This window comes from Pleurodeles waltl, chromosome 3_1 (assembly GCF_031143425.1).
Source record: "Pleurodeles waltl isolate 20211129_DDA chromosome 3_1, aPleWal1.hap1.20221129, whole genome shotgun sequence".
In the NCBI taxonomy this organism is placed as follows: domain Eukaryota; kingdom Metazoa; phylum Chordata; class Amphibia; order Caudata; family Salamandridae; genus Pleurodeles; species Pleurodeles waltl.
Window position 1 is genome coordinate 702,626,950 of NC_090440.1, and position 15,260 is coordinate 702,642,209.

Consider the following 15,260-nt stretch of genomic DNA (forward strand, 5'->3'; position numbering starts at 1 on the left):
TGAGAACAAAGGGAGAAGAGAGGCCCTTTGTTGATCGCTGTCTGCATCCCGTCCCTCCTGAGCCCTACCCTTCCCTTGAAAATCAAACCCTGAAGACAGCAGCAAGATTTGAGAAGGTAAAGAGGTTTGGGTAATTAAATAAAGTATTGCCAAGTAACTCCCTTTCTTTTTAAATCCAGTGCTGTGTTGCAGAGTATCTCCCTTTCTAAAAACAGTGTTGTTGAGTTACTGTGAGATATAAGCCGGGCAGGCTTTAGCGCGCTGGTGGCACCCTGTGCAGCAATGTTTGTTAGGGCACCCGTTTCTGTCACCTCTCTCTCACTCTCTTCTCTCCTCTGTCTCCAGCTTGCCTGCCCCAGAGCTAATTATTGTCCCCTAAGTTGACATCCTGCCTCCCCAACATTTCGGTCCCCTGTCTCTCCCTCAGCCTTCCTGGTATTTGTGAAAGCCCGCTCTAAAGGCCAAGGGCTGTCTGTAAATCTCATTTCCTGCCAATGGCCTGTGGATGGAAGCCAGCACTGGGGCAGCTCACAGGCTTTGCAGGACTTCACAGGCTGTGGTGGTACAGAGCCTGGCACTGCTGGATAGACGGCAGAGAGACTAGCACACAGCACGGGTCCCAGGAAGAACCAGATGGCCTGAGAGATGGACAGGGCTAGGTAAGGCAGCAGGGCCGGCTCTAGGGCGATGCAACCGGTGCCGCTGCACCGGGTGCTGACTTAGGATGGGGGTGCTGTGATTGCAAGTATATTCTGACTTTAAAAGCACCTGCTGGGTGTTCCTTGCCATCAACAGTTTTCAGGCAACAATAAAAATCTCAAGATAATTGTGGTGATTAATGGTCTTCCAGATGAGAGATTGAAGTTTTGTCTAGTCGGAGTTTTGACTCATCATAACGTACAGGGTTACTATGCCTGCTACAAAGAACGTCTACATGCAGATCACAAAGTCTATATAATGTGAATAGGTCAGTGGGTTACTGCTTTTGTCAGATGCAGGAAAGTACCTTCTTTTTGGCATGGTTACCCCACTTTGACTAGCCCCTACTCTGGTGCGAAACTGGACAATGGAAATGGGTGCAACCACTCCCCTGTCCATCACCACCCCAGGGGTGGTGCCTGGAGCTCCTCCAGGTGGCCACTTGATTCTGCCATCTTGAATCCAAGGTGGGCAGAGGCCTCTGTGAGCATCTGAGTGGCCAGGTCAGGCAGGTGACGTCACAGCCCCCTCCTAGGTGGTCACCCTGCTAGGTGACCAATCCCCCTTTCTGGGCTATTTAGGGTTTGCCTCTTGGGTGGGTCCTCAGATTCAATGTGCAAGATTCCAGCAGGACTCCTCTGCAATGTTTACTTTGACTTCTGGCCACTGGAACCGCAACTGGACTTCACAGGAACCTACAATCTGCAGCTCCAGCAGCGACTTCACCCTGCAGCATTGTTTCTCCGGCTCCTTCCAGCAACTGCAACATTAGCCCGGCTGTGCTTCCTCTGAGGGCAGCAAGTCTTCAGTCTGCATGAGAAGAAAGAAGGAAAATTCCTTGGAGTGAAGGAGTCACTTACCTGCATCTGCAGGCACCAACTGCAACAACGACCGGCTGCGTGGATCTCCTCTGCTCCTGAGCTGCGTGGATCCTGCATCAGGGGGTGATAGTCTGGAGTGGTCTTCTTGGTCCTCTCTACCAGCTGTCCAACTTTGGAGTAGGTAGGTCCTTGCCTCCCCATGCAGGACAGTACCCCCATGCACTGCGTCTCTTGCAGGTACCAAGGGCTGTTGTTATCTCCTCCAAGGGATCTTCAGGCTCCATGTAGCCCCAGTCCCCAGCACTCTTCTCTGTGAAGCACAGCCCTCAACGTGCTTCGCCTGCGACATGGGACCTCTCTTCAGGTGTGCTGCGTGGGCCTCTCTGCAGCTCCTGGGGTCCTTGCCTGTAGGTCTTCTGTGGGGGCTGCCTCTCCTTCTCCAGACTCTCTGCCTTGCTGAGGGTCACCTGGGACTCCCCTCCATGGGTTAAGTCCCCCTGGACCCTGCTGGTCCCCGGCAGCTCCACTTTTGTCCTACTGCGACATTTGCCTTTGCCAAGGCTTGCTGGTTGGTTTTCCACACCACAGACTGACTGCAATTCTTCATCCCGCATGGGACGTTGACTGCATCACCTAGGAATGCTTCATCTGCTCCAGTGCTGCACTGCTGACCGTCTTCATCTCCCGGCCGAGCAGCTCCTGCATCCACAGATGGGTGGGTAGTGGCTCCTGCCACGACCGGACACTCCTACGTAAACTGGACTTGGTCCCCTTCTTTTCCAAGACTTCCTCTTCCAGGATCCACCTCTAGCTTCTTGCAGTCTTGCCTGCGTTTTGCAATATCCTTCTCTGAAGTCCTTTTGGTGGGTTGGGGAAAAACCAGTAACTTACTTCTTTTCTCCTGGTCACTGGAGGACACTCTGGTACTTACCTTTGGGGTTTCCTAGTTCCTGCAGCTCCCCTCTACAGATTCCACTTCCTTGCGTGGGGACCCAGCTTTCGCATTCCACTTTTTTAGTATATGGTCTGGTCCCCCCTGGGCCTTCAGTATTGCCTATTGCTTTTCACTATTTTCTATTGCTTTTTATGCCAACTTCTGATTGCTGCTGTACATATGATAGTGTGCTACTTACATCCTATTGGGAGTATTGCCTATCTAGTGTTTTCGTGTTTGTGTTACTGTAATAAGGAACCTTTATTTTCATAACACGTGTTTCTTTCATGTGTGTAAGTGCTGTGTGACTACAGTGGTATTGCATGAGCTTTGCATGTCTCCTAGGTAAGTCTTGGCTGCTCATCCGCAGCTACCTCTAGAGAGCCCTGGCTTCTAGACACTGCCTACACCTCACTAATAAGGGGATACCTGGACCTGGTATAAGGTGATAATACCATAGGTACTCACCACATACCAGGCCAGCTTCCTACATCAGAGAGCTCCTTTTTTGTCCCCTGCAATTTATAAATTAAAACTGAATATAGAACAGTGAGCAATGAACTCATCAAAAAGCTGCATGCAAACATCAAGGTATAGATTAGAGCGTTATGATTTCCCCCCACTTTTTCATTAACTTAATGTTGCAAAACAAGTTAATTTGAGCGCAAATCAATTCTTATTATTAAAGAAAGCCCCCAACCATGGTGTTATGTTTTATATTCTGAGTTTGCGCTTCTCCAGATAAACCACTCTTAAACTATACCTGCTACCAGTATGGATGACCTATGACACCTACACCTTGTCGTCCTCTGTCTTATGTAACATTTCATATACACTGATTTACACATATATGATGATTGTCTCTGCGTAATATCTGTGTGATGTAAAGTGCTTTGACACCCTAGACTGGTGTGAGGGCTGAATGATGGAATAACACATGCTTATATCATGCATGCCTTAACATCGCGGTCTCAACAACAACCGTGTCTTTACTACTCATGCCTTTACAACGAATTTCGCTGTAAAAGAATGTTTGGTAAAGAAACAGGCGTGATAAATTCTCCCCGCCCTGCCCCCTTACACCTGATACCATACTCCACCCTTCCCAATCAGTTAAAACTGCCCCTGCCCTGAGCCCTAACCCCCCCCCCGCCCTGAGCCCTAAAAGTAACCCTGCCCTGTCCTAAAAACTACCCGCCCCCACTCTGAACCCTAAAACCTACCCTGAACTGCGCTAAAAACTACCTTGATGCCCCTGCCCCCCAGAACCCTAAAACCTACCCCACCATGTCCTAAAAACTACCCCGACCCTACCCTGTCCTAAAAATGAACCCGACCTCCCACCCTAAACCCGGCCACAGCCCTACTTACCTCTCTCTCCTCTGCTTCTTCCTGTTCCACCCGGACAGCTAGACCGCTCTCTATGCTGTAACCACGCATATGCGTGGTAAAGACATGTGTGGTAATGGCATCCATGCTAGCCCCATATTTGTGGTAATGGCAGCATGGTCAATGCATTGCATTGCATTGATTGCGTTGTAAGGGATATTTCCCGGTACGAGTGGTGCTATAAAACTAATGAAATGCATCTGAGAGAGAGTGGTGATGGATAGTAGTGAGGAAATCCGTGGCAGAGGTGGTCACTGGGGGGCAGCAACAAACAATGTCGCACAGGGCACCACCAGCACTAAGGCCGGCCCTGTCAGACAGCACAGTAGTTCACAGGAAGGGGGCAGCACAGGGACTACCACTTGACAGTCAGACAAGGACCTAGCAGCAGTCATAGGCCTTACTGGCCTTCACAGCCAGGCTGGGGGGCCAGAGACTGACACAGCCTGACTAGAAAGAAAGCTCCCAACAGGCAGCACAGTGCATGGCAGGCAGCACAGGAATCGGCAGGAAGCACTGCGCCCAGCAGGCAGTACAGGCCTCTTAGGACTTTACACAGGCGAACTGCAGCACAGAGCTTGTCGCTGCCTAATAGGCAGCCAAGGGCCCAGCAGACAGGAAATTGCCGGTCTCACAGGACTCGACTGGAAGCGACCCCCCCACGGCAACCCTTCTGGGTGCAAGCTTTGTGCAGTAGGCCCACCTCAAGGTTGTCCCTGTCCCCCCCAGAAATTGTGTGTCTCCTACGCCCCTGGCCATACAGCTCTTAGGATCCGGAGACTCCTGTTGTTCCTAGGTACAAGTACCACTGACAAGAACAAAGCTGCCATCTTTGCTCTCGATTTCGAAAAAACTTTTGTTAGCCGAGAATGGCCGTATCTATAGGGGGTGCACGCAAATTTGGGGTGGGTGAGAGCTTTGTGGCTTGGACCCAATTGCTCTATACAGAGTCTGGGGCTCGGACCCGGATGGGCGGAGCTATGTCTGAGAGCACAAAGATAGTACGGTAAACCCAGCAAGACTGCCCGCTCTCACCCCTCCTTATTTCCCTCACAATTGAGCCCCTTGCTAGTTTTGCCCGCACCGGAGAACCCTACAAAGGCCTACAGGCTGTAGGGTAGGAACATCACATAGCATTATAAGCTGACGACCTCCTGAGTTCCCTGAGAACACAGAGAAAGCACTAAATGGAGCGAGAGAGATGTTGGATCACTAAGGCGCCATCTCGGGTCTCCGGGTGTACTATCAGAAATCTAGCCTCTTCCCCATAGCTTCCGATAGATGCGCCCTGAGAGACATTGGAGACCTTCAATGGGAACCAAACCACCTTCCTTACCTAGGAGTGCATGTCTACCATGATTCACGGGATCTCTTAGAGGGCACCTTGGCGCAAGTGAGTTGGGGACTGTGCGGCAGCATGTCTTTCTGAAGATCCCTGCATCTTTCTGTGGCAGGGCAGGGGCGCCCTACTGAAAATGATAGCTTTACACCCATTTGCTCTATTTTTTCACCCTCCCCATATGGATTCCCAGAAATACCTTTTGGTAATTGGACTCATTGCTTATTCTCTGGGGCTCAAGCTGCATGAGAGTGGCCCTGGCTACCCTCCAGTGACCTCTTTCGGACGGAGGGCTGGCCATTCCCGATTTCGATTCCTATTGTCTGGTGGGCCAGCTTCAATGGCTGGCACAATGGATAGCGAATCAGATGATGATGCCTGAGCGAGAGGTGCGTCTTTTCACCCTGGACCAGTGCTTTAAATGGGCCGGTACTCACCAGTACTAAGTACTGGCACTTCTGAATTTTCTGCCCTTGAGTACCTGAACTTCTCCATGCCCAAAGAGAGTACCGGTACTCACGGGGCAACAAGGCAACCTCAAAATGGGTGTCTCAGAAAGAAGCGCAAAACTGCAGACGACAAGTTGGCCCGTTTTCGTGCAGCACTCTGATAATTGAGTGCTAATCTACCCTTAGACTGTGCTAATTAAGCAGCGGCCCCATGCATTTGACTCAGAGCTGCCAGGGAGTTTGGGAGGGGCCCAAGTCACACTGTGACTATTAACACAGTGCCCAGTCAGGCTCAATGGAGTCAATAGCGCTGTAGGTGTGTGAGTAGAGCCATCTAACAGCAATACATCGTAATTGAGGTAAATCTAAGTGAAGGCTTCCTGCTGTATAGCAGAGTAAGCTTGCACTTGTTTGGTGCCATTATGAGGAAGAAGGTGGTGATAGTAACTCTGTGGCAGAGCGTGTGGGAATCCAGGTTTAATCATTTGGACAGACATCAGCTTATGTGAGCATTTCTAAAAACAAAACAACTGAATGCCCGTATGCATGCATGAGTGCTTGTAAATGACTGTGCGTGTTCTTGTATGCGTGAGTGTTGTCTGCAGTGTCCAGCACAGTAACTCTATAGCTGCCAGCCCGACAAGCCCTGCATTTACACAGTTTGAAGCAGACGTAAAAATGTTTAATTGTAGCAAGTGCAACGCCACTCTCTCTCTCCAGTGCAGATATGTTGTTTTCTGCAGTGCCTCTACACCACTGTACTTTGTTTTTAATAGTCTGTTTTCTCTTGGGTTAATAGAGTAGCTGGGAGAGGCAGAGATGGGCAACCAACAAATTAAAAGGGAGACCCCAGTCAGAGCCGAACTAAGAGTCTGGCTTGGCTTTAAGAGAAATGCAGAAGTCGAGCCTTGAAAACATTACAATTTTAAATACAATTGTAATTTTTAACATGTGGGAGCATTTCACCTTGGTACATAAGCTTATATACTACCATTGTCAGGAGTTTATTAAAAGTAAAAGTGAAGTTAGAAATGATTGTGCTCCCATCATGATGTCAATCCCACTATTAAAATAAGAAGCAAGTCAATTTTCATGTGTACATTATATATGGCCTATTTTATTTCCATGAATGAAACAACACTATAATGTATTAATTTTAACACAAGATGTGATTGTTCGGCATACATCGTGAATTTGTGTATTTTAATGTACTAGCATGTGAGATAATGAAGAAAAAGGAGGTTTGCTGACATGAAATATTTACCCAGGATCACACAAATTGGGCAAGTGGGGAAGCTGGGATTGATCCCAGAATTTCTGGTTTCACATTGTGAAACTCAGCCACCAGATGGCTATATTTTAATTTCTCTCATGTTTCATAACAAAGGTCACTGTTTTGTCTTTATAGTTTACACGTAAAATTAGAATTTGAGTGGCAGGCAGATTTTACAGTAGGTAAGGAGCTTTGAGATCTGGGACCCGCAGAAGTGAAGGTTGTGTGTGAATTCAGTCACAGACATGTTTTCTTTTTCAATCTGCAATCTAGAAGTAATGTAATAGGAGTTTTCATCAGGCATCCCTTTAAATGTGCCCATTTTGCTGTTTAATGTCCCCAGAAGTTCGTTCAAAACCAAGGTCTCTTTACTGGAATCTACAACTTCTATGAAAAAACATCCATTGCCATACTTTGTAAAGGGTGTGATGCTGGTGGGTGTGCAAGAATGAAATTACATTTCATCTTAATGCCAAAAGAGAGGCAATGCCACTGGCTAATGTAAGGGTCATAGAGTGGAGTAACATGCTGAAAGACAACGTGGTTGGTGTAAGGTGGTTTGAAGTTTTTCAGCATTGAGTACTATAGATCTATTATAATGCTATTAAACAGTTAAGGCTGTTTTTAAATAGAATGTGATTATGGAGTCTAATTTTCAAGGTTTCTTTCTTAAAAGTGACCAGTGGCGACTGCTATGTATTTAGAGTGGTGGGACGGGCAAAATACATGTAGCATTCAAATAATAATAATAAAAAAAGGAAATGGCACTTACCTTCCTCACTTGCAATAAACATCCTCCTCGCTCTGGTGTCTTCTCTCCTGGAAACTCTGGACCCAGGAAACTGCACTTCTCAGTCCTGGTGCTGCTTTCATGCTGTTAAGCAGCATGAGAGAAGTGTCAGGATTGGAGGGAGTGGCCTCTCTCAGCACTCTTAAGAGCACTGGAGACGTGTGGTTTCTCTAACTCAGCGTCTTAAGACAGATTGGTTAGAGAAGTTTAAAATGCCCATGACAAACTGGCTGCTGCAAGACGGCCAAAGGGACATGCGCACTTTAAGCATAAGTGCAGAGCTCCCTGCTGCCACTCAGCAGCAATTACCCTGCCCCGTCCTGAAACTCGGTTCAGGATGGGTTGTTGAAAAATAAAATGGTGATAAATAAACTTTATTACCATTTTATTTTTCAGCTGCTCTGGTGCATTTTTACATCTGGGTGACGCTCCTCAGCTTTCATGGAGGTGCAGCTCCTGAAAGTGACCATACTATACATTACTCCACATAATGTAAACATTCAAAATGTCCTTCATGTGCCTAGCACAGAAGCAATCTATCCACATGTAAAATTTGAAAGATAATATTAAATGCACCCTTTTGTATAAAAAAAAAGGACAAATGGAATACTCAAAAGATACCAAAAATCCTCCTGTATAATTATGCTCATCTGCACACCAAGAAAATCGCAATCAAATTAAATATGTGCTTCTGGCCATATCCCTTAGAACCACCCATAGCCCCGCCCCCAAGCCCTACCCCTAACCCACAACTCAATTTGGTGAGTACCTGCACTTATTTCTTTCCATTTAAAGCACTGCCCTGGACCTCTCCTCATTGAGCAGAGTGCTGCTCTGACTCTCTCCGCCCTACAATTCCAGCCCTCAGAGCTTGCGGTGTTGAGACGCTGCTGGTTGCAACATCCCAGCAGAGCGAACTGCCCCACACCTTATGCAACAGAAATTCCACTTCACTTCCTAGTGGAGTTGCCCCATAGCGGGAGCTCTGGGGGGACTCTCGGTCTGGGCCGATTGTATGGGATCCCTCTACGAGGCCGACGCCCTTCTGCCTTTTGAGGACTTACTTGCTAGCCACCATTACCCCCGGCCATTTTCTCCATCATAGGGCCCTGGCCAGAGCAGTGCGGAGGCATTGGAAGCCGGGCCCGGCAGAGCCATGTATGTCGGCAGCATACCAATATTTGGGAACTGCAACAGGCACTTATAATGCGGTGACACGTCTCTATCGCAGAATTAGATCAGACCTTATTTCGTCCCTGACGGCTCTCTGCCTGAAATGGCAGAAAGACCTTGGGGAACCTATCACTGATGAGGCATGGGAGACTATCCTAGCGCGTACCCCTAAAATATCACGAAACGCCAGATTTAAACTTCTTAACTTTTACATGCTGCATAGGCCGTACTTAACACCTGGAAAGCTCTCCTGGCATTTTGGGTTAGTGGAAGCTAAGTGCCTGATGTGCGATGCAGAATTCTTCCACATGTTCAGGACCTGCCCATCCCTAACAACATTTTGGATAGCTGTAACCGACACATTAACTGAGGCGCTTGATCGAGAGGTTCCCTACGCACCTGGACATTGTTTGCTGGGCTGGTCCCCCACACGTCCAAACTGAAAATATCCAACCAATTCCAAGACCTGGCACTTTTAAGAACCAAAAGAGAAATCACTAGGAACTGCAAAGTGTCGAGAGGCCCTACCTTTCAGACTTGGAAGCAAGAGTTGCTAAAGCGGCTTAAACTGGAGGATATGGTGAAACTACATGAAGCCAGGCACGGACAGGGAACTATGGAGGGAGCACAGGCCTGGGCAACTATAGTGCTTGCATTTGAGAATGCTGACTCCCAACCCCATAAAACAAACCAGAGAGGGCGTTCATTGAGCATCCCTAGTTAGAGTGAGTACACTATCTCCACAGGGGTCCGGTAGGTAACTGCAGCCTATGCATAAGTTCCTAGACGCACCCTACTAGTAGGGCCCTCTATCACTACACAATGGGCTGACACTAAACACCAGACCGTACCATGGTGCGAGGCACAGTGGGGGGAGATATGGAGCTGAGAGCTACGCCAGTACTACATTATGCTTTTCACTAGTGACAGCCAACAAGAACTGCTTGTCAGCGGGTCGGCCCAAGTAGCTACATGAACCCACTTGTTGTGTACCTTTGTTAACGTAAAAGCTAATCGGGGCCGAGACATTCAATTGCAAAACAGCTGGACTACTTATAAACCTATATCGACGTGCCTCCGGCCTTCTTGTTGTATGTGTTTGTTGAAAATCAATACATTCTGTTTAAAAAAAAGAAGTCAGTTACCAGTATGGTCTCAATACTCTCTGTCGGCCATATGAAATAAAAGCACTGTTGTAGAAGGCTTTTTTTCATCCACATGTACTGTAGTCATAACATAAGCACTGTTTTACATTCTTTAGTCCTGGGTTTGTCGAGAAAAACACAAATGATCAGACTTCTGTGTCAAGCAAGTGTCCCCACCTGTTAACGTCTTCCTTAGCTGTAAGCAAATGCTCAATAGTGAAATTCAAAAGTTGCTTAGAATATTTGCCCATGGCAAGCACCATAAACAATATCTAAAGCCCAGTCCTTTGTGCCTGGTCGGAAAACACTGTAATGAATTTATAAATAAGTGCCTACGATGCTAATCGTTTGGCTTCACACACAGTATCTGTCTGAGTCCCGTGGGCCTCACCTATTGAGCTGTCTTTGCTGAATGAGCTTTAAGAACGCCTGTCTCGCTCATCAGGCCAGATAGCATTGCCCTAAGTGCTGAGGGGCTGAGGCACCAAAACATAGCCAGTGCTCTCACACACATTAACATCTAATAGGCAGCTAGCTAGTCACACTCTGAGTGCCAGATTGCCAGTTGTCTCTATTTGCTCTAAAAGTGATTTGCTTGTGTGTTTTTTTTTTTTTTGTTTGTTTTTTTTAGGATCGTCTGCTTCAACAATGTCGGAAATGGAGATTTCCTCCCATCACTCGCGCCTGTTGCATCAGCTGAACGAGCAGCGCCGGCAGGACTTATTTTGCGACTGCCATATCCTCATTCAGGGGAGAACTTTCAAAGCTCATCGAAATGTGCTGTTTGCCAGTAGTGGATATTTCAAAATGCTCCTTTCCCAAAGTTCAAAGGAGGCATGTCAGCCAACCACAGCAACCTTTGAAGTCTTCTCACCCGAAACATTCCATGTCATCCTGGACTTCATGTACACAGGCAAACTCTCTCTTAATGGGAAAATCGTAATTGAAGTCATGTCGGCAGCTAGCTACCTTCAAATGACCGACGTTATTGGTGCCTGCAAGACGTTCATCAAGTCCTCTTTGGACATCAACGAAAAAGAAAAAGATGATTTCTTTAACCTTTCGGAAAAGGACACAAAACGAGATGCAAATGGTATTGATGATGAACAAGCAGACAATTATGGCATAGAATGGGAGGTAGCAGAAAGCAGTCCACAGCATTCCAATGTACCTCCTGAAGGAGGCAAAAGCACAAGTGATAACACCTGGAATGTTTACAATTACTACAAGACTTCTCAAAGAAGTACCCTTGAGCAGCCAGCCAAACAGGACCAAAAGCACGACTCCGCTAAAAAGCGTAGTAGGCATTTGAGAGAACCAGAATCAAGGGATGTGCCTGATAATAAGCAAATCAAAGAAGAACATGCTCCAGAAATTTGTAGGATATCGCAACCAAAAGACTTTGTTTCTCAGTCTGAAGAGCCAGTCCAAATTGAGGGTGATGTAGATGCTGGGTTCCCTCTTGATCATGTCACGGGCCTGACGCCTAGGTCCTGGACAGTGAACCAGCCATCCCAATCACGGAGGTCTGCTAGCAAGTCTAAGTCATCAAAAGCCGATGAGCTGTATGCCACTATGCCCACAATCCTAGGGGTTGTGGGTGGTTGGGGTGAAGGTAAATATAGATATACACATATTCCTGAATATTCTGTGTATATTCAGTGCCTGTAAAAGTGAAGGAGAATATGAAGTCTCCTCCAGTGGTAACCTTTGTGTTTTGAGTTTCCTAAGCCTTTTCTTGTGATGTCCTAGAAAGTTTGTCTCTGCCTCAACTGTCCCTCCTAACTCCTCAGAGCGCAGTCCTCTTATCTGGGAGTCAGTGTGGATTAGTACAGACCATGGGTCAGGAAACTTGTCTTATGAATGAAGGATTAAGCATGCAGTAGTTAATTATGCTTAATAACATTTACTCAGTCTTGGGCCTGGGGCTCTTCAGCCCTTTTAATGGGAACGTTCAAAGGCATGGAATACCACCTGCAGCGCTATGTGTGTGGTTCATTATACAGTGTAACAAAAGTTTTTATTGTGGAAGGACCAGGCATGTTGGCAATCTTCCAGCTAACATTTAATTTGTAATTTTTACAAAAAGTGTGGTTTGCAGTCCACTTTGTTGCTCATGTAAGCATTCAAATGATGATATTTCTTCAGCTTCAGAAGAAGGATTCACAAAAATGTCAGGAAGAAAATCTCCTGATTTAAGGGAAACTCAGTTACATTTGGCAAGAATGCAGTATTTTCTAACAAACATCTCTTAAACAAACTGTATGGCATCTGGGGTGAATGTGGCTGGAGCTAAGGTAACTGAAATCAAACAAAGGTATCCTCTATGTTCCCCTTTCCATTTCAAAGGCTTAATAATTAATGCTGTAAAAACAACCGCCCAATTGTGCAGTAGCTGAGGTTTCCTAGAGTGACGAAATGAGTGTTAAAATATATTTTCACTATATTATTTTCTAAAGAATACAACTGTTTTTCAGAATTCCCTAGATTCAAAAGACCTGACAAAATTTTTTATTTATAAAATGTACCTGAACTAATCCAGTCTTTTGATTCAAGTGGAAATAAAAAATAGTTTTAAGTAAGAATGTGATATAAATTTGTAAGGCAAATTTGTCATTAATAAATGCTGTGTAAGGTTCTTCAACTGAAAAATTAATTACGTCTATGGGTCAAACTTCTAGCCAATAAAAAGCTGTTTTCTATATAGATAGTTTCATATCTGGTGTAGGTAAAGACATTGTGAGTCTAACCTGCCTCAAGAGAGTTTCGTTCCCTAAAGAAAAAAGACTGGTCTGCTGTTCCATTAGGCCTCGGAGGCTAAACATTTCTTTTGCAAGAGTCTGCCTTAATTTCCATATCCCTAGCCTCTTGAGCCGTTCCTTGTCTCTTACAATAGCAATAGCAGCATCTTGCCCACTTGCTTTTATATTATTTTTCTTAGGGCAGCGGTTATTAACCTTCTGACTCCTGTGGACCCCAACTGAAGCATTACTGGAATCCAGGGACCCCCCTGAGTCATTATTGAAAGCCAGGGAACCCAGGCCTAAGCAATTTGTACGATTTGTAACCTCCAAATAATGCACAAAATAACAAGAACAAGCAAATGCTCTAATACTGATATATTTTGTGTACTTAACAATCAAATATATCAAAAGTTTAAAATGTTCACATTTGCTCCCTTTTTAGAATATACTTTAATACCATTAATTTATTCATTTTAATATTGTTTAATTTAGCAAAACAGTCGCAGCTCCCTTGAGTAGGCCTCACGGACTCCCAGGAGTCCCAGGACCACAAGTTAAGAACCACTGTTATAGGAGAAGCCTTACTGCTGCCAGCATTTCCAGATTTGTTTTGCAAATATCTGTGCATCCAAGAGCTGAGCACTTGTGCCCGAAGCATTCCAGTTCATTAATATTGCCTCTCAATGGCCCCGTAAATAAAGTCTACAGGAGTGTTTTTTTCAGATAGACAGTGGATTCTATTGGGGATGGCGCTTCTATTCTTCAGTTGGCCAATTGATCCCACAGAAGAATGACCTGCTTCCACTGGGCTCACACTGTCTCTAACACTATTAACATTGAATTAATTAACCCCGGCTATCACTTTATGAAATATAAAGTAAATTACTGAAAGAGCAATATAAAAGTAAACAGACTGCAGACCATCCAGTCTCTCTGCAGCAGGAAACATCAGAGTCTGTTCTAAAGTCACCAACTAGAGTTCGGTAGGGACCTTTTCCCTGTTACCCCTTCAGAATTAGGTTTATGATATTCAGAGTCCGAATGTTTGTGCATCTTCCTTCAAGTACCGCCGATTAAGTCTGAAATTGAAAACACTGGTCCTGGGAAACCTTACTCAAATCTTTCTCCTTTTTATGTGTGTGTTCGTAGCTTATGTGGCTGTAGTAGATACATATTGTGCATGCTTCCGCCATCTAATGTTGTGTCCGGAGGTTTGGAACTACTTTTTCTTTAAAGACCTTCATTCGCAAGACCTTTTGTGACTCATTTCTTGGTCCACAATGCACCAGTGCAACATGATTGACGCTCTCATCGACTGATTCTCAGCAGCCACACCATCAGACTTCAAGAAAAACACTGTACCTCTGGCACACGCCAGGAGAATTTCTCAGCTGTCTCTCCATTCACCTTGACCTGGAAGCACCACAACCAAGGGCTTCTGTTCCTTGATGACCCTCAACACCTTAGGACATATCTTGAAGAATGACTGTAGGGAAAAGGTATGTAATAGACACCCTATTCTATTATGCCCAGCCTGCAATGACAAGTACTCTTAGTCCAAACTTGCAAGGCGTATGTAATGCCCGTCGCCCCAACACAGCGAAATCTCCTGCAGTGCTTGTTGCTGCATCTTCTGGTGCAAGAAGATACTCTTGCTCCACAGGGGGCGGTGCTGGGCATATTGAAAAAGGCAGTGCCTGGAATGGCCTGAAACCCTCTACGTCTTGAGTCCTAGGATGTCCTTGAGGAGGAACATGCAGGCCTATCTGGCATTCAAGCAGGAGTGGATGGGGGAGTGGGGTGACTCCCCTGAGCTAATACCTTTGGAAACCTCTGACATCAAAGTAGTAGTCATGGAGCAGTCACTCCCTCAGTCCTCAGAAAGAAAAACTACTTGCCTGTCCTCAGTGGTGTCGCAAGCACAGAGGGGTCAGTCACAAACTCGCCACAAAATGCGCCTCTCGACCAAGGCAAAGCACCATTCCTGCGGGAGTCGGGCATCAAACCCAGTGTCAAGCCTGTGGATTCGTCTAAGCTTCAAGTACGCCCCTCAACTTTGAGCAAGCCACCACCCAAGGCCTTGAACTACATCAACCGTCAAAGTTTTCTTGACACTGAGTGGGCTCTTGCAGAGTCAAAGTTGGTACCACAAACAGCCTTGGACAGCTTTGACGCCAGTACCAGAGCCATCCTCTTTGCCTAGGTCAGATACCACAGAGAGTGATCCCTTGTCCTAGAACTGAAGAAGATCTTCATTCATCTGACAGTGGGGAATATCCTCAAGAATCCGCCTATCTTTTGAGGCTGAGGTGCCTTTCAAGCTCCCTGACCCCCAAAAGAGTCAGAAACAAGGTAGTATGTCCACCTCTACTCCCACCTGCCCTAAGTACTCTCCATCTACACCCCGAATACATCTCCATACACCTCTACAGTCTCTACACTCCTCACAGGAGTCTGGGCTCTCCTTTGTCAGAACCCAGTAGTCCATACTAACTGCTGGATTC

The 15,260-nt window shown here is 46.2% G+C and overlaps 1 protein-coding gene across 2 annotated transcripts in view; it reads left to right on the forward strand.

The window, feature by feature from the left end:
• The window catches only part of ZBTB8A (zinc finger and BTB domain containing 8A), a 129,995-nt gene that overhangs the window by 77,515 nt on the left and 37,220 nt on the right, over nucleotides 1-15,260 (forward strand). For both annotated transcript variants that reach the window (XM_069223378.1, XM_069223377.1), the window contains exon 2: nucleotides 10,644-11,627. In XM_069223378.1, the coding sequence (XP_069079479.1) occupies nucleotides 10,661-11,627 (967 nt within the window). In that variant the 5' untranslated portion in view covers nucleotides 10,644-10,660. The remainder of the gene's footprint in view (nucleotides 1-10,643; nucleotides 11,628-15,260) is intronic.